Source organism: Microcaecilia unicolor, chromosome 7 (assembly GCF_901765095.1).
Source record: "Microcaecilia unicolor chromosome 7, aMicUni1.1, whole genome shotgun sequence".
Lineage (NCBI taxonomy): Eukaryota > Metazoa > Chordata > Amphibia > Gymnophiona > Siphonopidae > Microcaecilia > Microcaecilia unicolor.
In genome coordinates this window covers 7991401-8014092 of record NC_044037.1, presented here as the reverse complement: position 1 = coordinate 8014092, position 22692 = coordinate 7991401, and the positions used below count along the sequence as shown (strand labels likewise).

The 22692-nt window shown below is 45.8% G+C and overlaps 1 protein-coding gene across 1 annotated transcript in view; it reads left to right on the top strand.

The window, feature by feature from the left end:
• The window catches only part of STARD8 (StAR related lipid transfer domain containing 8), a 204996-nt gene that overhangs the window by 154401 nt on the left and 27903 nt on the right, over positions 1 to 22692 (top strand). The window contains exons 5-6 of the mRNA XM_030208740.1: positions 4809 to 4872; positions 15416 to 16719. Coding sequence (XP_030064600.1) covers positions 4809 to 4872; positions 15416 to 16719 — 1368 coding nt within the window. The remainder of the gene's footprint in view (positions 1 to 4808; positions 4873 to 15415; positions 16720 to 22692) is intronic.

The following is a 22692-nucleotide window of genomic DNA, read 5'->3' as shown; positions in this document are numbered from 1 at the left end:
ATCTAGACTACCCCAACTTGACATTTCATCCTTTAGATTGTAAGCTCTTCTGAGCAGGGACCGTCCTTAGTTGTTAATTTGTACAGCGCTGCGTAACCCTAGTAGCGCTCTAGAAATGTTAAGTAGTAGTAGAAATTATACCTACGTACTTAGTATTTGCCGAGTAATATCCAGTAAGAAAAATGCATGATGCCTATGGTTTCCCACAGTGACTCTAAGGTCACTGTAGCAGGTTTAACCAGAATCCGACTTCCTTCATCAGGAGCCTGGCTCACAGAGTCAATTTACTTACAGTTCCTTCTCCGAGGATTCTGTTTGCAAAAAGCTGGTTGTCCCTCAACGTAGGAGCCGCACTTGCAACTGGGTTGCCCCCCTTGAGCGCCGAGTTCTTCCTCCATCTGAGGCATCTCGGTTATTCGCATACCCGATGCATAGCTACTTCCTGGTTGTGGAGATGTTGTACATTCAAAGGGGCTCAGGGAGACCCAGCTCAAAGTTCTGCTCGAAGCTTCCGCGACAGGCAGGGGCGAAGAAGCAGCGGCTACGGAGCCCTGCTGGTGCTCAGAAACACCCCAATGTTACTTGTCTCCTCGGGGTCCTTGAGGAGGAAGGAGCTGGGGGAAGCCCTTGAGCCTTGGCTCTCCTCTTACCCATTATTGATCACAAAGAGTCAGAAGAAACCCACAGGACATGGAGAGACAGAGTGCCTGCAGGTATGTCTCTCCTTTACGGCGCCATCTTGGATTGCCACTCTAGATGGTCTAATTGGCTGGTTTCCTTAGTGCTGGCAGCGTCTCAGAGCCTAAATACAGGTGTTAGCTGTCACTTTGCAGTTCACTCGGCTGCGTGGTCTGGCTAGTTGGCTTCCTTCTAGTTCTCTTGACTGTAGGAACAGTCTGTTTTTTGGGGGCCAACACTCCATCATGGAAAGACAGCATTCTGACTCCCTTTTCAAACCTTGCATCTGATCTCTGAATCTGACACCTTAACTGGCTGAGAACACGCAAGAAAGGTGCACACGCCTACGCGTCCGTCTTTCCGTCTGCCTGTCTCTCTCTTCCACTTCCCACTGCCAGAAAAAGTTCACAGCATTAATTATTTGACTTGGGACTTTGATCAGATGCCAAAAAAAAAAAAAAAAGCAAATAAATTGTCTTTGCCCTTTTGCAAGAGAGAGGGGGAGGGTAGTGAGGCTGGGGTTGTGGCTGCCACTGCTCCACAGAGTGCTGAGCACTAACTAGAATCCAGTCGTTTGGAGAGGAAGACGCAGATTCGAGCAGGGGTCCAGCTGCGTCTTCAAGAAGGGGACATGTAGGGTAGGGCCACCATTCAGATTGGAAGCTGCAAGTGGGGCTTAGGGTCCAGCCCAGGGGTGAGCCCTTGATGGGGCGGGGGGAGCAGAGCTCAAGGTGGGGGGGCACATTTTGGCCTGTCGCCCTCCTGCTGCCGCCTCCGCCCCCCCTCCCACCGCCACTGCAAAGGTACCTTGGCTGGCGGGGGTCCCCGACCCCTTTCACCTAAATCGTTTGTCCCGAGCTGGTCTCACATTGCCTGGTGCCCTGTTCTGTTTTCAGTTTCTGTGCACGCTCATCCCTAGGGCACCAGGCAATGTGAGACCAGCGCAGGACAAACGCTTTAGCTGGCAGTGGTTGGGGACCTTCACCAGCCAAACTGGGGACCCCAGAGCCAATTTCGTGGCCCTCTGTAGCTACGTCACTGGTCCAGCCATTGAGGGTATAAGGTGCAGCATGAGGCTTTATCTGGCTATATAGGAGGGGAACAGAACAAAACTGAGAATATTAGTATCGCTCCATGGTGCATCTGAACCTCAAATACTGTGGACAATTTTGGTCACCACATCTTAAAAAAAAAGGTATAGTGAAACTAGAAAAGGTACAGAGGAGGGCAACGAAAATGGTAAAGTCTTTTGGCTGCTTTTAACTCTTAACCCCTATTCGCTTCTTCAGTACCCATGTTTGTTTTAATCATTCCCACAATAATTAACTCCCTAATCCTTTCTTTGTCTGATTTGTCTGGCTTGAATAGATTGTAAGCTAGCTGTGTGTTGAGCAGGGACGGTCTCTTTTGTGTTTGTGTACAGTGTTGTGTAAATCTAGCTATAGAAATCAGTAGTAGTGATAGTATCTTTCCAAAAATAGAAAGACTAGGGGGTATTCAGTGAAAGTACTAAATGGTGAACTTAATAGAAACTTGAGAAAAAATTTCTTCACGCAGCATGTAATTAAATTCTGGAATTTGTTGCCAGAGAATGTGGTAAAAGCGGTTAGCTTAGCAGGGTTTAAAAAAAGGTTTGGCTAACTTCATAAAGAAAAAGTCCATAAGCCATTATTAAGATGAACTTGGGTAAACCTTCTGCTTGTTCCTGGGATAAGCAGCAATAAAATCTGTTTTACTCTTTTAGGATCTTGCCAGGTACTTGTGACCTGGATTGGCCGCTGTTGGAAACAGGATACCAGGCTTGATGGACCTTCAGTCTGAACCAATATGGTTATTCTTATGTTATGTGCATTGTTTTCATATAAAACATGTTTAACTCTTGCAGAAAACACTTTTTTTTAAACTAACTCCTAAATGTCACCCTTAAGCAGTGCAAGGACTTGAACTGCACTGTGAAACACTCTCCAGACCGCCTGGGGAGCAAAAGACCCAGCTTGGGGATTGAATTGAGGACCACATGCCTGGCAGTGCACAACTCTTTAATACCTGAGCGGCTGGATCAGCTGTCCATGGCCGTTAGTGAATGTTAGGGATTATACAGCTCCCTTAATACCATTGTCCCCTCTCGCTGTATTATACAGTGTTATGAACAGCAGGCAGGCTACAGAGAGAGAGGTTAATCTTCTCTGAGCAAAATAGACTACAAATGGGGCCTCTCAGAATCTGTTAATAACAGGTGGCTGGTCACTGAAGTCGGGAAAGATTCTTCTCCCTGACTGTTGTGCGCTGCTGTGCAGAGAAAACAGTTCACTTTTCAGTGTGGGTTTTCTGAACCTCAAGATGGGAGTGCTGAGGAGTTGGCTGGGGAGAGGGAGACACCCCTCAGTACACGAAGCCTGATCTGAGGCCTATCGCTGCAGGGCGTTGGCTGAGGATGGAGCAAAGTGTGCTGGGAAGAATTTTATTTATCTGTTTCCATTTGTTTTTTCAACTTATGACAAGGAATTCAAAGTGATTTAGAAATACATTTAAAAAAATCAATAATCCTATCTATTCACACAATTCAAATAGGAGGGGAATGTCTTGGTGGTGGCACCAGATTCCTGTCCCGGTTCCAAAACAGCTGGAGCTGGAGAAAACTGTTGGGTCAGAAACTATTTTTTCCTACTTCAAGCTCCCCCCCCCCCCCCCCTCTTACAGAGGAATACTCCAGGATGACATTTCTGTAAAAGGGGTGGGGGGGGGGGGGGGGGTGGAGTACCGGCCTGGCCTGCCTGTGGAATAATTGGGGTTTCTCTCAGTGCCAGGGGAACCTCAAACTTGTTTATAATTTGAGAAATCTCAGAAATGTTATTAACTAAGGGCCAAATTCTATAAATGCCGTCTTAAAAATCGGCACCGGAAAACCATGCATTTAGCGCAGTTCTATAAACTACGCCTCAAGTTAGACATAGTTTATAAAATATGCTCATGCGCCGTTCTGGTGACTAAAATTTAGGCCACCTAAAACCAGACCTAAATACCTGTGCCTAACTTAGGCGCGGATTGGGTGTATTCCATAATAGTGCGCATAGTTTTTTGGAAACACCCACAACCCACCCTGTCCACATCCATAGCCATGCCCCCTTTTCGGCTGCACACATTAGAATTTATGCACCAAAGATTGGGTCGCTGGCCACGACAAACCCTACGCCAGCTCCGAGCTGGTGGTAGGGTTTGCAGATCATTGGGAAGGAATGGTGAGCCCTGTCCCCATTCCCCCCTACAACAAACCTGCCAGCGAGGGCAGTTGAGGACGTCCAAAATTGGATGTTTCTGTGAGAAACGTCTTTCTCATAGAAACATCCAATTTTGGACGCCATTAACTGCCCATCGCAGAAACGTCCAAATTTTGGTTGTCCTCAACTGCCCCGTCGCTATACCTCTGACACCCCCTTGAAATTTGGCCGTCCCTGCAACAGGGCAGTTGAGGCCGTCCATCTTCCGATTTAAAGATGGGCGTCCTTCTCTTTTCATTGGTCTCCAGCCGAGACCTGTCAAACAAGTGCGGGAGGATTGTGCTGAGCGCATGCTCAGGCACAATTCTCCCGCACTTCTACCCCATAATCAGAGATAATTGTGCTGCTTAAATTTGCATGCATTATCTCTGATCATGGGTCTAATAGCATCCCGTGCTGTTCCAGCGCTATTTTAGAGCGCTGTTTGGAACAGCGCGGGGCTTCTGATCATCTGCCTGTCAGTTAGTTCTGAATTTAATGTGTTCCTGCTTCTGGCAGTACATGTCCTATCCGGGTACTGAGTCTGCTCCAGGAGCTGCTCTTGGTACATTCCTGACAAAGGTGCAAGATCGGTCTTGGTCTGTGGAAGGAGAGAGCATGACCAGACGTCACTGGAGACAGCTTCTGAGTGAGAAGGGGAGGGGGCCATCTGTTTCCATTTGCAGCCATTGATTGAGGGTCTAGAAAAGGGATTTGTAGTATTAACTGACCCTTTTCCTGCATTTTCAGAATGATTTCAATTATCTTCTCATAAGTTTCCTATGATTAATATAATCCTGTGGATTCGAGTGACTCTCATGTGTGTTTGTTGAGCCACCAGGGTATCTCATGCCGTTTTTCTCTGATTTTTAGGAGGCTGATGACCCTCAACACTTGTGCGTCCATGAAGCTGGAGGTCCACTTTCAGCGCAAACAGGTAGGTATGTGGGCCAAGGGCCAAACCTTGTAGTAAATTCTGGAAACCTCTTTTGAGAGCAACTTCCTTGTTATGGTGAGTGTTCCCGGCACGTGGCAGATTCTTGCAATGGAAACCCTGCACTGTTATGCTAAACCTTTCCGCCTTGTTGTTCGACAATGGGGAATGAGGTTCAGAATGAGATTACGAAGCAGCACGATTCCCTCTCTCTGGCTGGTGGTGAACTACGTCCTCAGTAACCTGGGCTGACCCATGGCGTGGAAGACCCGTCTTGAGGATTGAACTGAGGAGGACCTTCTGCCATGCGCTGCTACTAAGAGGGTGGGCCGGCCCGTTCTGCTCAAACGTTTACATTCATCTTAAGATCTTATGACATCCTCTATGATAAAATTCCCCAAATTTAAATCACGTGAGGCCAGGAAATTATGGAGAGATTTAGCAACAGTTTCATACCTAGTGCTTTTGAGCTTTGTAAGAGGTCAGTTATGAAATGGGGAAGGTGTCTTTCATTGCGATGCTCGCTGCGAACATTTCCTGAATTAATTTTCTTGGCTCTCACTCTAATATTGTAATTTACAAAGTCCCCTTTTGTGCTCTGAACTTCTGAGAGCTTGTCAGCATCTCAGTTTGGTCTTGCCTGTGTCTTACCCGATGAATCTCAAAGAATGCTGAATTTTCCAGTTTTCTCCAGAATGTTGTTTTTACCGGAGGGGTCACACCCAGAACATCAGTTCCTTATCATTTCTGCAAACTGATCTCTCAAATTCTACTTTACTAGATCTCCTTTATCTTTCCTCATTTCTAAGAAAGCGTTGGTGGCCCTTTCCTTCTGTCATCCTAACTCTACTCTCTGTCAGAGGAGCCTCTGATAATGTCAGGCAAACCGTCCTTCATTTCCTCTCCACATAATCGAAAGCGTTCTCGGAATCCTTCACAAAAGTTATTTCTGCAGCGTTTACCCTTTCTCTGTGTTCAAGTTGTATCATTTCCAGTTTTCAAGCTTTATTTCTCTAGTGTGCTGCATCTTGGACCCATTTTCGCTAATCTAAACCCTCTGTTCTGATCCTTCCATTTCCTGCATTTTCAGAATTGTGTAGTGTCTTTCCATAAGTTTCCTATGACATATAATCCTGTCAATTCAAGCGTACTCTACTGGACTGACTTGTTCACTGAAGCCATTTTTTTTTCAAGTTGCAGTTTCGCTCATGAGTTGGCCCGTGTCCTTGGCCCAGCACTTTCAAAGTTTCAGTACATTACGCAGTGTCATTTCATGTGGAGCTGGCAGGGCCTAGAACAGGAGAATTAATGCAGATCCGATGTATGTGAAAGCTTTTCCACTACCTCCCATTTACCTCCTCTGCATCAGCCCTGAAAAAATACGGTTCCTACAAGTACAAACCTACACTCAAGTGGTGCCTTAACCTACCACCCTTTCAAGGCCAGCATCCTCTCACAGGGGGGTGGGACCCAGCAGTGCCCCAGCACAGCCCTGCACTTACCAGACCCACACAATGCTACCTCCTTTTTAAGGTTATGGGGCCTGTACTTTTCAGACCCACACAGCGCTACTTCCTGTTTAAGGTTATGGGGCCTGTAATTTTCAGACCTAATCCATTTTTCAACGCGCCTGTAAAAAAGCCCTTTTTAAAATTTTTGCTGAAAATGGACGTGCGGCAAAATGAAAATTGCCGTGTCCATTTTAGGTCTGAGACCTTACGGCCAGGCATTGACCTAGCGGTAACGTCTCATGTAACCAGACGGTAATGACCTATGTGCGCCAGAAACTAAAAAAATATTTTTCAGGCCCGTGTAGCGGTCGCGCACCAAAAATGAAATGACTGCAAGGGCCACACAGTAGACATGAGGCAACTCCATTTTGACACGCATTGGGCTCGCTTAGACGCTTACGCGGCTTAATTAAAGGGCCCCATAGTGCTGACATCTATGAGAAGCTAACAGCGGTATCGGATTCTTTCCATCCAGTGAAGCAGAACTAAGAAAAGTTGTCTGCTGAGATGGTTCAAAAACTATATTTACAACTGTCATACCAAATGACACACTTACAGGGAAATTTAAGAAGAAACCAGGCCCCCAGTTGAAGAACCTGGGGCTAAGGTATCAAAAATTGCTTTTGCCTTTTCTGAGTGTTCTTAACGACATTGGGATATTCCCTTATAATATGGCCAAACGTCAATATTTTATCCCTGAAGAAAAAAGAAGAGGTTCACACCTTCCACAAAATCTTTGCAGTTGTATTTGTTCGCAGTGATCGCTAGTGACCGTTTTTGTCTCGGAGTTTGACTTTGTGTTATTTTCAGTGCTCCAGTAGTATCATATGCTCAACAGAACATCAGCATATTGACCCCTGATGAAGGCTCTATAGCCGAAACACGGACCGTGTAGGGTCCTAATAAAGTCTACTTGGAGTTTTCATTTTGTGAGTTTTGACTGGTTTCTTGGATTGGATTTTCTTCCACTCTGCATTCGTTTTCCAATATTTTATCCCTAACATTTTCTGATGTACGTGTTGCTAACAGATTAAATGACTCAAGAGAAGTAGTTTTAGCATTAACATTAACTAATTTAAACTATCTTTAAACAAATCTAATCCCAATGATTGATAGCTGTCACCTTCAGATCTTGGGGGAGGAATGTAAAACAATCGAGGCTGGTGAAGAATCAGAAGCCATTCCCAACATGTCAACCATGTGTTTTTGTAACATAGACTCAGCGGATAGTCCAGTCTGTTGTGGGAAATTAGTAAACCAAAGACTTTTCATCCTGGACCGATTGTCCAATAAGTGTTTTATCGTTGATTAATGCCAAATTTAAAGTCAGTCTTGTCAGCTTTCAATTCGAGTGAGTGTAAATGTTTCGCTTGATCACATGTACTAACCATTTGTTCATTAACTGTCTCAAAGAGAGCAGCTAATTGTTCTTCAACAGAACCAAATCTTCCAGATAGAACTTTGACCCAAATTATCAGTTGCTTCTCACAATGTCTCCAAAGTAACCACCTCAGGCTTTTGAACTGATAGGAAGAGACGTCTAGTCAGATAAGTTCACACTTTCCCCCGTGGCTAATACTTGAAGAGACTTTGTTTTTGGGGGTCTCATCAGTTACCCGTACTACAGATGCCGTGTGTTCATCATTGAACCAGGGGATAGGTAATCCAGCAGAGACAGAACCAGACTCCATTGTCACAGATGCTGAAATCGCAACACCAGGCTGATCCGGGGTAGGGCTACCATATTTTGTCCCCCCAAAAGGAGGACACATGCCCTGCCTCTTTCACGCACCACCCTGCCCCCTTTCACGCCCTCGCTCCGCCCCTGTCACATTTTCCCCTCCCCCCTGTCACACACCTTGTCACTCCCCCTCCCCGTCACCCCCCTCCCCTTACCTTACTACTTCCCTGGTGGTCTAGTGACCTCTTTGGGGCAGGAAAGAGCCCCCTCTTTCCTGACTGGAGCGCCACCCTTCCAGTTGGTGATCTCGGGGGCCAATTCAAAATGGCCGCCGAGAGTTGAAGTCTCGCGAGGTCACTTAACTCTTGGTGGCCATTTTGAATCGGCACCGAGATCACGAACAGGAAGGATGCACGCAGGGCAGCGCTCCGGGCAGGAAAGAGGGGGCTCTTTCCTGCCCCGAAGGCGGAAAGGTCACTAGACCACCAGGTCAGTAGTAAGTAAGGGGAGGGGAGGCTAGCAATCTGCCCGTTTGTCCGGATTTCTGGACAAACGGGCAGATTGGCAAAACCCGCCCGGTTGCCCGGACATGTCCTCAAAAAGAGGACATGTCCGGGTAAATCCGGACATATGGTAACCCTAATCCGGGGGCCTGTGCACCTCCGGACAGCATGAAACTTCCGACGCCAAGAGGGACACCACCTCTCCAGCTTGCAGTAATTCTCCCATAGGCTGCCTACCTGAGGGTAACCTGTGTAGCTTGACCACAAAGCATAAAGGCATCCATTGGGCCTGTCATCACAGGCATTGCAGGATGACTTGGGGTTTGAGAAGTTGCAAAATATGTACAGTTGCCATTTTTCTTATTATCGCAAGAGAGAGTAAGCCAGCACGGACCGAGTCATCAACTCTGGTGACCAATAAGATAAGGAAGAGTGATACCTATTAATTTACCAGAGTTGTGTCGGCCATTTTGCCGTTTTAAGTTTGGATACTTTTGTCAGTGAATGTTTGGCCCTCTGGTACCCAGTAGTGAATTTGAAATATTAGGTGATGGAATTGCCAGTCCATAGGTACACTGACAGGACAGAGGAAGCTGGAGACTCCGACTGACTGCAGTTTCCTCCCAGACCACACTGATGGGTCATATGCTGTGACCCCCATGGCCATTGTAAACCTGCATCTTACTGTGGGTCTGTGCCAGGCTGGCAGTCTGGTGTCTGGACCATATTTAGAAATGTCTAGGAGCTGCAGATGTTTCTCATAGATCGGGCATAAAAGGTCACCAGGGTCTTTCCTTCTAATGTAAAGAGTCTGGGGGGGAGAAGGGGGAGGGAGAGCATTCCTCCCAGAAAGGAAACCTTTCACAATAGTGTCTCTTGTCTAGAGGTTATTGGGTAAGGGTTCTTTAAGAGAGAGGAGCCGCCAGGCAGGAAAGCCTCAGTTAGTGGAGAGTAGTGAGAAAAGAATTAGGAAAACTGTCTTCAACAGTTCTTTGTGCTGAAGCTTGACACATACCGGGGGGGGGGGGGGGGGGGGGGGGGGGGGGGAAGTGATTTCTCTGCCTGCAGTACTCCACTTCTCCTCTGAGCCAGTCAGCGAGTTCAACCCTTCCTTGGCTGCCCTGGGGTCAGGAGGCAGCTCGACATGGAGCCCCAGAGGTACAGAAAATGAACTTCATGTAACAAATCTTTGCTTGTGAGAGATCCAGGCTCCTATTTTCAGTTTGTTTTTTGTAGCAAAAAAGGCGCTGGTACTCAAATGCTAGGCCATCCTTCAGGTGTGGGATGATCACTGAGGGACCCACCCCACAATAGCCAGGCCCCCTGCAACCAGTCACAGAATCTATGACAAGGCAGAATTGGGGTGTAGAGCCTGAGCTCTTTCATTAAAACTTGGGGGTCCATGGGTCAATTTTAGCAGACAATGAAAAGGTGCCATTACTCAAATGCCAGTCCACCCTTCAGGAGTGAGGTGATCACTGAGGGACCCACCCCGCAACAGCCAGGACCCCTGCAATCAGTCACAGAATCTATGACAAGACAGAATTGGTGTGTAGAGCCTGAGCTCTTTCATTAAAACTTGGGGTCTATGGGTCAATTTTAGCAGACAATAGAAAAGGTGCCGGTACTCAGTACCCCCAAGAACCCCCTCAAAAAAAGCCCTGCCTATTTTAATGCGATACATGCACACGGGGAGACTGTTTCAGGCTGTCAGCCAGGGTTTGGGGTTCCAGTCGCTCATGTGCCAGTCCCCACTGCCTGCGTTGACTTCAGAGTAGGCCTGTCCCGCATGCCCTCTAGTAGCCATGTTGGATCCCGTGCGGTATATCAAGCTCCTGGAAATAAATAAATAGCATCACTTTACACAAAAAAATCAAAAATGACCCGCTGTAATAACAAAAATATGGGTGAACACAGAAGATATGCCTAAAGGAAGGAAAAAGCCACAAAGAGCTCCAGACCCACAGATCTATAGAGCTAAAGGCGATCGCAATGATCTGTTCCTCATCGTTGGCTAAAACCTTTCCCAGTGTTCAAAGAAAATTTACTATATAACTTGCTGTGTTAAGTTGCATCAAAATATCCAAAGTGCAAAGCATCAAAGAAAAACACACATTTGATTATAGTTCTCAATACACACTGAGGTCAAAAGCCAACACGGTGCAAAATGCAAGAAACTTCAGGGTTAATACTTAAGCTCGGAAACTCAGATGGTCGTCTCTCCTGAAGTCCTAGTTCCAGCCTTAACCAGTCCCCCAGACCCTCGTTGGCCAGCGTTTCGCTTTAGCTCAAATTAGCAATGCTGCTTCAGGGTCTTGAAGATCGGGGTAAAGACAAACGGCATCTCTGAAAAAAAAAACCCCTCTGTCCTTTTGGATTATTTTGTAATAAATAATTAGCGGCAAGTCCTATCCCTCTTTTTCCTAGCTTCAGGGTTGATATTCAAAGCGATTTAACTATTCCTGGCTGGTTAAATTGCTCATTATTTTCCGGTTACTGCTGCTGAAAATGACCAGTTAGCACCTAACGTAAAGTCGGCTATTTTGGGGGTGGAGTCAGCAGTTGGCCAGTAGCGCTGATATTCTGCGCTTAACCGGTTAGGGTAAGCACATAAATTGGACCACATAAAAGTCAGTCCTATCTTTACATGGTGCCCCTTAGCAGGACGTCAGACTCACAGAAACAGAACGAAGTGCCAGAAGAAGAGGACCTCGGCTGGCGGGGGTTGGGGTCCCCCGCCAGCAAAGGTAGGCGACTGCGGCGGGGCGGGGGGGGAGGGGGGGGGTCAAAGTTGATGATGGTGGTGGCGGCAGCGGGGGGGGGGGGTCTGCAGCACCGGGGGGGGGGGGCTAAAATGTGCCCCCTCACCTCGGACTCTGGACCCCTCTTCTTGCCGAAGTCTGGCTACGCCCCTGCTTTATACGTGCTGCCAACAGCTGAAGACCTTGGTTTCAAGATCCACAGGATTCAAGCCCATGGGTTAGTATTCAGAACTGAGGATTCCTCACACAAGTTCCAAACTACGAATGGGCTAAACCTTAGAAACATTATAACAGTCTCCAGCCCCCCTTCCACCGCAGTCTTCCATCTGGGTTCCAGCTTCTGTATGCAGCCCAAATGCAGGACCCTGTATTTTTTTTAGCATTAAATTTTAGCTGCCAAATTCTGGAAGCTTGAAGAACGGTCCAGAATTTGACAACTAAGCTACAGATGTAAAAAAAAATTCAGGGTCATGCATTTGGGCTGCAAAAACCTAAGGGAGCAGCACAGTTTAGGAGGTGAAGTACTTTTGTGGACGAAAGAGGAGCTGGACTTCACTTGTCTGCTCTGAAGAAGGGATAACTTTGTGTGTACATCTGTACTCCGTGCATAAATATGTGTATTTTATAGAATATACCTATTAAGGACACTGAATTCTTTTAAGGAGTTCTCTCAAGATAGCAAAAGACTTCAATCTCCCACAAATTATAAGTTTACCACAAACCTCAGTGGTGACACCCACTGATTTATGTCTTAGTTCAGCAAGAATTACGCACCCACCTCCTCCTTGGTACACGGCGAAACAATTTTCTAATGCCAAATTGTCAATTTTTAACTTTAGTTTTTTTTTAAGAATAATTTTTTTAAATAAAATGATTTAAATAAAACCTTTACTCTTTCTGTTTTCTGTGTGTTTGCTTTACTCCATTCTTATGATTTTTATAAAGACTTAGCGGTCTGTTTACTAAGCAGCGCTAGCGCCGACACGGGCCATGTCGGCCCTAGCGCATGGACAGCCGCTAGCGCTGCTTAGTAAACCGGAACGTTAATTTAGATGTATTTTAGCCGGCTGAAATACATTTTTTAAGTTAAGTATTGTAGATTAACTTCTTATAAAAATTATAAGTTGCTGGCTGTAGCAACGAGTTGAATGAACCTGAAAAATGATTGGCTTATCCAACCAGAAACACACCCAAATCCACGCGAACATACCTAAACCTCCCACTACCCAAGCTGCAAAGGACTTAAATACAAATCTACCTATGCATCCAGCTTTTCATACTTAAGCACACAGTTGTGGAACGCACTACCAAATGCCATGAAAACAACGTATGACCACTTAAATTTCCGGAAATCAGTAAAAACCAACCTGTTCAAAAAGACCTACCCTACCGACCCAACCTAATTGCCCGGACTCTGCAACACAACGAACCCAAAGCACGAAATGGATATAATATAACTCTTCCGCTCAATGACGACATAACTGTGTTTGTTCCACTCCAATCTATAATACCCAACATTATTTTGTATTCTGTTTTTCTCACCGGATTTGTCTTCCTTACCGGACACTACTTTGTATTTGTTTTCTTACTGGAATCGGCAATCGCCTTTCCGGTAACATGTAAGCCACATTGAGCCTGCAAATAGGTGGGAAAATGTGGGATACAAATGTAACAAATAAACTGTCAAGTGCGTTGTAACATTCTTGTCCATCTGAAAGTCCAAAATTCATCCGTTCCTTCAGTGGTTGACTAGTGAACTAGGCTGCTTAAATAGGAGACCTGTTATTGACTGCTAAAAAGTTAATCAGTTAACAGTGAATATCAGCATAAACGGTGAACTTTTTAGCAGCCGAAATAAACCTGGATATTCAACGCCGGTCGCCAGATACGACCTGGCATTGGAATAGCCGCATTTTTAACGCAGTCAGCGGACAGCAAACGTGCTGCCCACCTTGAATATCAGGCCCAGTATATTTCAAGGTCTTCTTAATCTAGCCTTACAACGATCTCGTATAGAAAATTAAACCGTACGGCCTATCCACTCTGCCGAACAGTCCCTTCGTGTCCCTGAGAGTTCTTGTCCCAGGCCTTCTTGAAATCAGATACAGGGGCTCTTCCATGACTCCACCGCCCTTTCCATAAAGAGATATGATAAGCTACATTATATAAAGTCACATCTGGTAGGGCCAGGCCCCCTCCCCCCCCCTACCAATACATTCTTGTGTGAAAATGTAATTGTTATTCATGATCTTTTAACTGTCCTAGAAAACACCGCTCCACACATCTTCGTCTGTCTTAACGCATTGCCAAAAGCAATAAAAACTATGCTCGACTACCTATGTTTTTGGAAAGCACTAAAGACAGACCGACCCAACATAAAAATACCGGTCACTTGTGACACAATGCAACCAAAGACCGTAACGAACATTACCTGACTCTTCTTCCCCCTTTCCCTCTCTAAGTTCCCCCCATCTGTAACTACCATACATGTAACTCATTCTACCACAATATCACTTTGTATTCATTCATACCATGTATTTGTTCAGACCGGAATCGGCTAACGCCGTTAACGGTTATATGTAAGCCACATTGAGCCTGCAAAAAGGTGGGAAAATGTGGGATACAAATGCAACGAATAATAATAATAAACCGCAATAGAAACAGCACTAAAGGACATCTCTCAGCACTGGCATTAGGAAGGTTTTTCTAATAGTGGTTCAATATTGTCCAGATTCTTAGAAATATTAACCTTACAGGGACATAGTTAGACCTCGTGGTGGGAGGGGGCCGGGACACATTTTGGTCTGCTACCCCCCCACCACCTCCCCACCCATTGCCGCAGCAAATATCTTGGCTGGCGGGGGTCCCCAACCTCCGCCAGTTGAAGCGTTCCGCGCCTTTCTCCAGTGGCGCCGCATTGTCAGCCTTTCTCTGTCTTCCCCCTCGCTTCCTGGCGGCACGCTCCTTTTAGTTAAATTGAGCATGCTCAGTTTCACTAAAAGGAGCGTGCCGGATGTGAGGGGAAGACAGAGCAGGGCAGGGAACGCGGCGACCGGCGCTGGACCAAGGCTTCAGCTGGCAGGGGTTGGGGACCCCCGCCAGCAAAACCAGGGGGCCAGAGAAAATTTTCTTTGGAGGGGGCCAGGCCCCTGTGGCCCCCCCCCTTTACACACATTCTTGGTATTATTTGGGTCTTAAATTCTTACATATTTAATAATACCAGTAGCCCATATCAGTGGGAAATCACCTTGAAACTCATTATCAGGGCTGAATCCATAGGCAAATCTTTAGCCTTTTCAGAATTGATTTTTGGGCTTGGAGAAAGTTACTGGTAAAGGATAGTGGCAGTTGACGTAATTTAGTTCTTACTTTAGAGTATCCTCATTGAGAATTGGCCTCCTAAATTTTTCCTAACCTGAATTTGCCCCTGGGCCTCTCCAGATTTTTGGTGGTTGTATTTTAACAAGCAGCCCACTCAGGGGCCCTTTTACTAAGCTGTCTATGCGCATCCAACACGCGTCAAAATGGAGTTACTGCCCGGCTACCGCGTGGCCCGTGCGGTAATTTCATTTTTTATTTTACGCACGCCCGAAAATATATTTTATTTTCTGGCGCGCGGTAATTCTGACTTGGCACGCGTAGGCGATTACCGCACGGTTAATGCGAGAGGCCCAACGGCTGGCGGTACGGTCCCAGACCCAAAATGGACACATGGCAGTTTTTATTTTGCCGCACGTCCATTGTTGTCAAAAAATTTTTTTTAAAAAGGGGCGTATTTTGCAGGCGCTCAGAAAAATGGATCTGCGCGCGCCCAAAACCCCCACCAACGCTACCTCAGGCCATTTTTCAGCGCACCTTATTAAAAGGACCCCTTAACCGTTTTGTCGATATGTTTCCTATTGCAGATCATTTTGAGTGTGTATTGTATTGGTACTGACTCAGATTGAAGGGATCCTTTCTCTTGCTTTTGTACTTTGCGTCTGTCCTTCAAAAGATGTTGTTTCAAGACGTGAGTTTCTGCCTGTCCTTTTTTTTTTTTTTTGAAGATTAAATGCTGACTAGTTTCAACCTTTCATTTCCTGCCTTTAGAATGAAGATTCTGAGGATGAGGATGTGTGCGCCATTAGTGACCGATGGGCTTTCCAGAGGGACAGCAAGAGGTGGTCCCGGCTGGGCTCCATGGACCACCTTTCACATAGCTCTGAGGTTCTGAGCTCCTCGTTGCGGGGAACATCCAGTCACGAGAGCATCCTAACAGATCTCAGCGTAGACCTAGAAGCAACTTCTCTGCTCAGCCACACCAGCAGCTGTGGAAGCACTGGTGGGCTTCTGCCCATCGTTATCACCCCACCAGAGCCGTCTTCTAATCATGTTCTAACGGCAGCTAAATCCAACCAGAGCCTGTGTGACCAGTCCCCAGGGGACCATCCTGTTAGCCAATGCCTTTCTAAGGAGAAACCAAAGAAAAGGAAGTCTCGCAGCTTCCTCAAGAGGATAGAGTCCTTCCGAAGGAAGGATAAAGAGAAGCAAGACTGTAAGGCCAAAGAGTTGATTAATGGTGGGCCACCAACTTCAGCTGGCCATGATTCTCCAGGTCGTAATAAGAACCTCACCATTGAGACCGCAAGGGACCCTGATAAGGGAATTCTTTCATTTCGTGAAAAGGACTTCCTCCATTCAAGCTTTAGGACTAAGTGGCTGTCCAGTTCCAGTGGGAGCAAGCCTAAGTTTGACAAAACACATAATGGGGTTTATTTGGAGGACTATGAAATGGGTCAGAAAACCACCAAGTGGCCCACAGATGTTCACCATAGGCCTAAACACCAGGGGGACTATTATGTTTGCATCCCTCTGGATCACAAGCCAGGGACCTTCCCCAAATCTTTCTCCATCGAAAGCTTGTGCCCCACAGACAGTGATGCTCTGGCGAGCTGGAGGTCAGATAATATGTTTCTGGAGAACTCTGGCTGTAGTGTTGACTCTCAAGGATTTGCGCTTCGGAAGAGGCGGAGCTCTTGCAATTCCCTAGGGAGTCGGATGAGCCTTTATGACAACGTGCCTTCCTCTAGTGGTGGAAGAGATGTGTTTGACTTGGATAAAGAGGACATCTTTGAGCATTTGGATGACGTCTTGGAGCACGTCCACGGACTGCTGCAGAAGGTGGATATCTGGTCAAGAGCTGTTTGCCCAGATTTGGATGTGGAAGCAGACCCGGAAGGAGAAGCAATCTTTTCTCCCAATCACCTTGCCTTTGAGGAGCAGTCCATGTCTGATGCAGGCACTTCAGCCAGTGACTTTGACAGCACTGGGAACTCTCTAAATGAAACGGAGGAGACCGAGATGAGAGAGAGGAGGGATTCTGGTGTGGGAGCTTCACTGACCAGGCCTTGTAGGTAGGTCATTAACCTTGCGACAGTTGCAGATGTATTTCTGATTTTTCTGGGGAGGTCCTCGGCATTTGATACCTTTCATTACATTTAGATATTAAGATTTGTATTATCTGCAATTATTTTACTGATCTTTCTTTCTGCATGTTGTCAGACAATTAAGGACTCAGGCCCCGCTGCAGCCCCACCTACTTCAGCCTCCCCAAACAGCTGAGCCACCAACCGCCTATGCACCAGAACCTCTTTGAGCTGTTTCAGTATCCTTGGGCGTATCTTATCCTGCCCCACGGCTTTGTCCACTTTCAGTTTTTCCAGAGTCAGCCTATCAGGGATAGGGGTGTAGCAGCACTGGGTTGGGGGCTGGGGTTCAAGGTGGGGAAGCATGTAGAGCATCCTCATGAAATTATTTCCAGTCCCTTTGTGTGCACACATCTGTGACAGAGAGTGGAGGAGAGTTTGAAAGGAGCAGTTCCCTACTTGCTCAGTTTCAGCCTATCAAAGTTCCTATGCCGGAGAAGCTTAATCTGCTTCTCCCATAGAAATGCATTGGGCCATTGTTTGGGCTTTACTTTTCTGGGCCGTTTTGAACTTTAGGTGCCTTTCAACTGGTTCCCCCCCCCCCCCCCCCCCCCCCCACACACACACACCCACATACACACCAAATTTGGTCCTACTCCATTATATTTTGAGTTATTTTGCCGCCCAACGGACACAGACAAGACATTCTGAACCTGTTATGCATAATTTTCATTACGCAGATTCCCACTGTTCCAGAATCTGTGGGATATTTTGTCCGTCAACCAGCAAGTGGAGATTGATGGACACAGCTCAGTTTTTAGTTCTCTGTCTCCACCTGCTGGTTGAAGGACACAACTATTCCACAGATTGTGGAATAGTAGGAAGGACTATTGGAAAGAAAATGATCAGGTAAGACCTAATTTCTGCAGCATTTGGATTACAGCTTCTGTAATAGCTCCTTTTTTTTCTCTTGGCTTCCTTGCTGGGAGTCTGGAATGGACAATGGCGGGGGATGTCTTTCTAACACTGATAACGTCTGTGTCTGAAATCATATTTTCTGTTATAGATTAGCACTCCGCTTCATGTGGGTATAAAGCTTGAGGTGAAGTGGAGCGACAACCACCAGGGCGTCTATTGCAGGATATTTTCTGACGCTTTAACACTAGATCTGAGGAGAGTATAAGGTTAGCTTTTTCTTCTGACGTCAGTGTTAGTGAAGGTTTCATGCCTGTTTCTTCTCTTCACTACAAGCATACAGGACCCCAGGGGCGTAGCCAGACCTCACGGTGAGAGGGGGCCAGAGCCCGAGGTTGGGGGGCACATTTTGAGTGCCATCCTGCCACCTCCTCCCCTTGCCTTTCCACTGCTTCACCTCGCCTACTTGCCCACCCACCGCCTCGCCTCACTCCCTCACAAACAAATACCTTTGCTGGTGGGGGAGTCCCCAACCCCCGCTAGCCGAAGCCTTCTTCGGTGCCGGTCTCTGGCGCAGTCAGCGTGCACAGGAGGAGCAAGAAGAAAGAAGAGCAGGGAGCAGGCATCGAACGCGGGTGCACCAGAGACCGGCGCTGAAGAAGGCTTCGGCTAGCGGGGGTTGGGGACCCCCCCACCAGCAAAGGTATTTTTTTGTGAGGGAGTGAGGCGAGGCGGTGGGTGGGCGAGTAGGCGAGGTGAAGCAGTGGGGAGGCAAGGGGAGGAGGTGGCAGGACGGCACTCAAAATGTGGCTCCTCCCACCGTGAGGTCTGGCTACGCCCCTGGGGTCCTGTATGCTTGTAGTGAAGAGAAGAAACAGGCATGAAACCCTCACTAACACTGACTTCAGAAGAAGAAGCTAACCTTATACTCTCCTCAGATCTAGTGTTAAAGCGCCAGCGTCAGAAAATTCTGCGCTCGGCCTTTGGGTCTTTTGTAAGTGTCTCTTCATCTGCCTTTAATAGCTCACAGAAACAGAGAAAAAGAAATGCAGATAAAGACCATGAGGCCTGTCCAGTCTGCCCATCCGTGCCCTCTACTCTATTACTCCCTTAGAGATCCTATGTGCTGGTCCGAAGCTCTCTTGAATTCGGATACTGTTTTCATCTCCACCACTTCTACCAAGAGGCTGTTCCACAAATTCACCACCCATTCTGTGAACAAGTATTTCCTCAGGTTACTCCTGAGTCTGTCCCCTTTCACCTTTATCCTATGCCCCTTCGTTCCAGAGCTTCCTTTCAACTGAAAGAGACTCGCCTCCTTTGCAGATAACATAGTAAATGACGGCAGATAAAGACCTGAACGGTCCATCCAGTCTGCCCAACAAGATAAACTCATTTTACATGGAATGTGATACTTTATACCCTAGTTTGATTTGTCCTTGTCATTCTCAGGGCACAGACCGTAGAAGTCTGCCCAGCACTATTCTTGGACTAAAAGTTCTAAAGATTCTGGAATCCTAAAGAGTTACAAGATTCCGGAATCCCAATTAGTAGCAACATTCCATGTAGAACCCCAAAGAGTAACAGTAGTAACATAGTAAATGATGGCAGATAAAGGCCTGTACTGTCCATCCAGTCTGCCCAACAAGATAAACTCATTTTACATGGTATGTGATACTTTATACACGAGTTTGGTTTGTCCTTGCCATTCTCAGGGCACAGACCGTGGAAGTCTGCCCAGCGCTGTTCTTGTACTAAGTTCTGAAGATTCTGGAACCCTAAGAGTTACAGGATTCCGGAATCCCAGTTAGTAGCAACATGTAGAACCCCAAAGAGTAACATAGTAACATATAGTAACATAGTAAATGACAGCAGATAAAGACATGTACGGTCCATCCAGTCTGCCCAACAAGATAAGCTCATTTTACATGGTATGTGATACTTTATACCCGAGTTTTCTTTGTCCTTGCCATTCTCAGGGCACAAACCGTAGAAGTCTGCCCAGCACTGGTTTTACTCTCCAATTACCGGCGTTGCCATCCAATCTCCGCTAGGATTCCGTAGATCCATTCCTTCTAAACAGGATTCCACTTATGTACTGCCAGGGGTATTTAAATGTGTCTTGTCATATCTCTGCTCTCCCACCTTTCTTCCAAATTATACATATTGAGATCTTTACCTCTGTCCCCATATGCTTTATGACGAAAAACACTAACCATTTTACTAGTCGTCCTCTGGACCGACTCCATCCTATTCATATCTTGTTGAAGCTACGTCTCCAGAATTGTACATGATACTCTAAATGAAGTCTCACCAAAGTCTTACACAGGGTTATCATCAGTCGTATGTGGTTTGATGTTTCAATTTAAATTCTTCATGTCCTCCTTGCCATGTCAGTGCAGAACTCTCCAACGTAACTGAACGTATAAAACAATGCCCACATTTCCTTTGAATCGACCAAACGTTCAACTTGCTCAATTTATCCTGCAGATTACAATTGCAAGCATAAGAAACCATTAATGTTTGTTTCTTAAATACTGTATGTGTTTGTAAAATTGTTTATTTTTTTTTTTATTTAAACAAGAATCTTTATTGAATAAATAAGACAAAATGTAAATACAGGCACAACAGTGAACTTCCAGGCTTTAGTACATACTGCAAAACCTGGAACTTGTTTCTTCAATACTCATTCATTGAGTAATAAAACATTCAATATTCTTGGTGTTTTACATATTTTTCCCCCCTTCTTCCCCCTAAACAAACTGCAACAAAACATTTCCACGTTATTGGTCAAAATACCCTCCAAATCCCCCTTCCCCTTACAGTGTCTAAGGTAACAACAGTGATACAACATATCAAATGTTTCTCTATAGCTCATTTACGTCTTCGGTATATCCAAAGGTTCCCAGATCTTAGTCCATTTCGACAACTGGTGTCTCTCTTTTGCCATCAGTCTTTCTCTCTCTGCAATGTTCCGCAATAGGGTCATCCATTAGACAACAGACGGGCTATTTTTTTTGCTTCCATGAGTGAGCAATAAGCAATCTTCCCGCACATAAGCAATGTTTGATTAACAGTTGACCAAAGTCATTTACCCCCAAGATAGTTTTATGAAACAGAAATACAGCAGGGTCATATGGTATCTCAACTCCCACCCAGTATCTAATCCGGGCTTGGACAGCTTTCCAGAAGGCTTTTACTTTGTAACATGTCCACCAAATATGGCCCAATGTACCACGCTGGCCACATCTACGCCAACAAGTCGGGGAAGCTGTTCCAAACATATGATTTAACCTTACCGGGGTTAGATACCAACGGTATAGTACTTTTGTTAAATTTTCTTGAACATTAACAGCTGGAGAAATGCGTACGGAACGCCTCTCCATTCTCTGCCACTCCTCAGCTGAGTAACTGACCCCTAATTCTTTCTCCCACAGCACCCTGTGCTTATGGCTAACACACATGTTATCTCGCAAGTGCCCATAGATCAAAGTAATAAGGCCACATGTCCCTTGCTCTCGAACACAGAGTTCTTCTAAAAAGGTCACGTCACCCATTAAATAGGCACGTCTGCCTTCTGATGACAAAAAATGAATCAATTGAGTGTAGGCATATTGATCTGTAGAGAGTAACCTGTATGTATCTGCCAATTCCTAGAATGATATGAAGGTATCTTTATTAATCAATTGCCCCCATAGATCTAACCCTTGCTTTTTCCATCTAGTGAAAACTGAGCGTGTGCAGCCTAATGGGAATGCTAAATTACAAACAATAGGTGATAACCGGGAGCAATAGATTCGTTTTAAGTGTTCCATTTTATCCCAGCATGACAAAGTGAACTCAATGATCGGGCTCACCTCCTCCCCCAAGCGACGATGTTAGGCGGCAACCAGAGTAAGTGGCCTAATTTCAAAGGGCTATGTAGTATATATTGTTCCATCTTTACCCAAAGTTTGTGAGGGGCTTCTTGAAACCATTCCACTGCGGATTTAACCTGAGCCGCTCTATGATATAAGTCCACTTTAGGGATCCCTAAACCACCTTTGGTCTTACGGTCTGTATACATTATGGAGGGGTGGATTCTAGATTTGCCTTCTTTCCAGATCAACTTCTCTAATCGTTTCTGCAGGGAGTGAAGCACATGGTCACTAATAGGGAGTGGCAAAGCCTGGAAAAGATACAGTAATCGCAGTAATATATTCATTTTCACTGTGGCTATTCTCCCAAACCAAGATAAACCAAGGGGCTAAAATTGTTTATTTTTTTATATAATTGAAGTTATAGTCGACGACTGTTTGGTAAAGCTCAAAATACAAGGAAAAACCTCAGATTTCTTTCTAACCCTAGGTTCCAAAAGAAGATCTCGATTTGTTATATAATGCTCTTTCTTAAATTAATTTCTCCAGGTATCACTTTTCCCAAAATTTAACTTTCACCTTCTCAGAAGATTGATTGTATTGTTGGGTAGTGCCACTGATTCTCCTATATCTTAAAAATTGTGAAAAGGGACAACTGTTAAGATGAACCAGATGCATACTTTTATATGCTAAAAAATAATTTCTATCTGTGGGTTTGGAATAAACGTCCGAGCTCAGATAACTGCCTTCTTCTTTAATCCACACATCTTGAAAATTGAAATGTTGAGTGGAGGAGTGGCCTAGTGGTTAGGGTGGTGGACTTTGGTCCTGAGGAACTGAGTTCGATTCCCCCACTTCAGGCACAGGCAGCTCCTTGTGACTCTGGGCAAGTCACTTAACCCTCCATTGCCCCATGTAAGCCGCATTGAGCCTGCCATGAGTGGGAAAGCGCAGGGTACAAATGTAACAAAAATAAAATAGATACTATTGGAGATTCTACATGGAACGTTGCTACTATTGGAGATTCTACATGGAATGTTGCTACTATTGGAGATTCTACATAGAATGTTGCTACTATTGAGGTTCTGTTGCTACTATTGGAGATTCTACATGGAATGTTGCTATTCCACTAGCAACATTCCATGTAGAAGGCTGCGCAGGCTTCTGTTTCTGTGAGTCTGACGTCCTG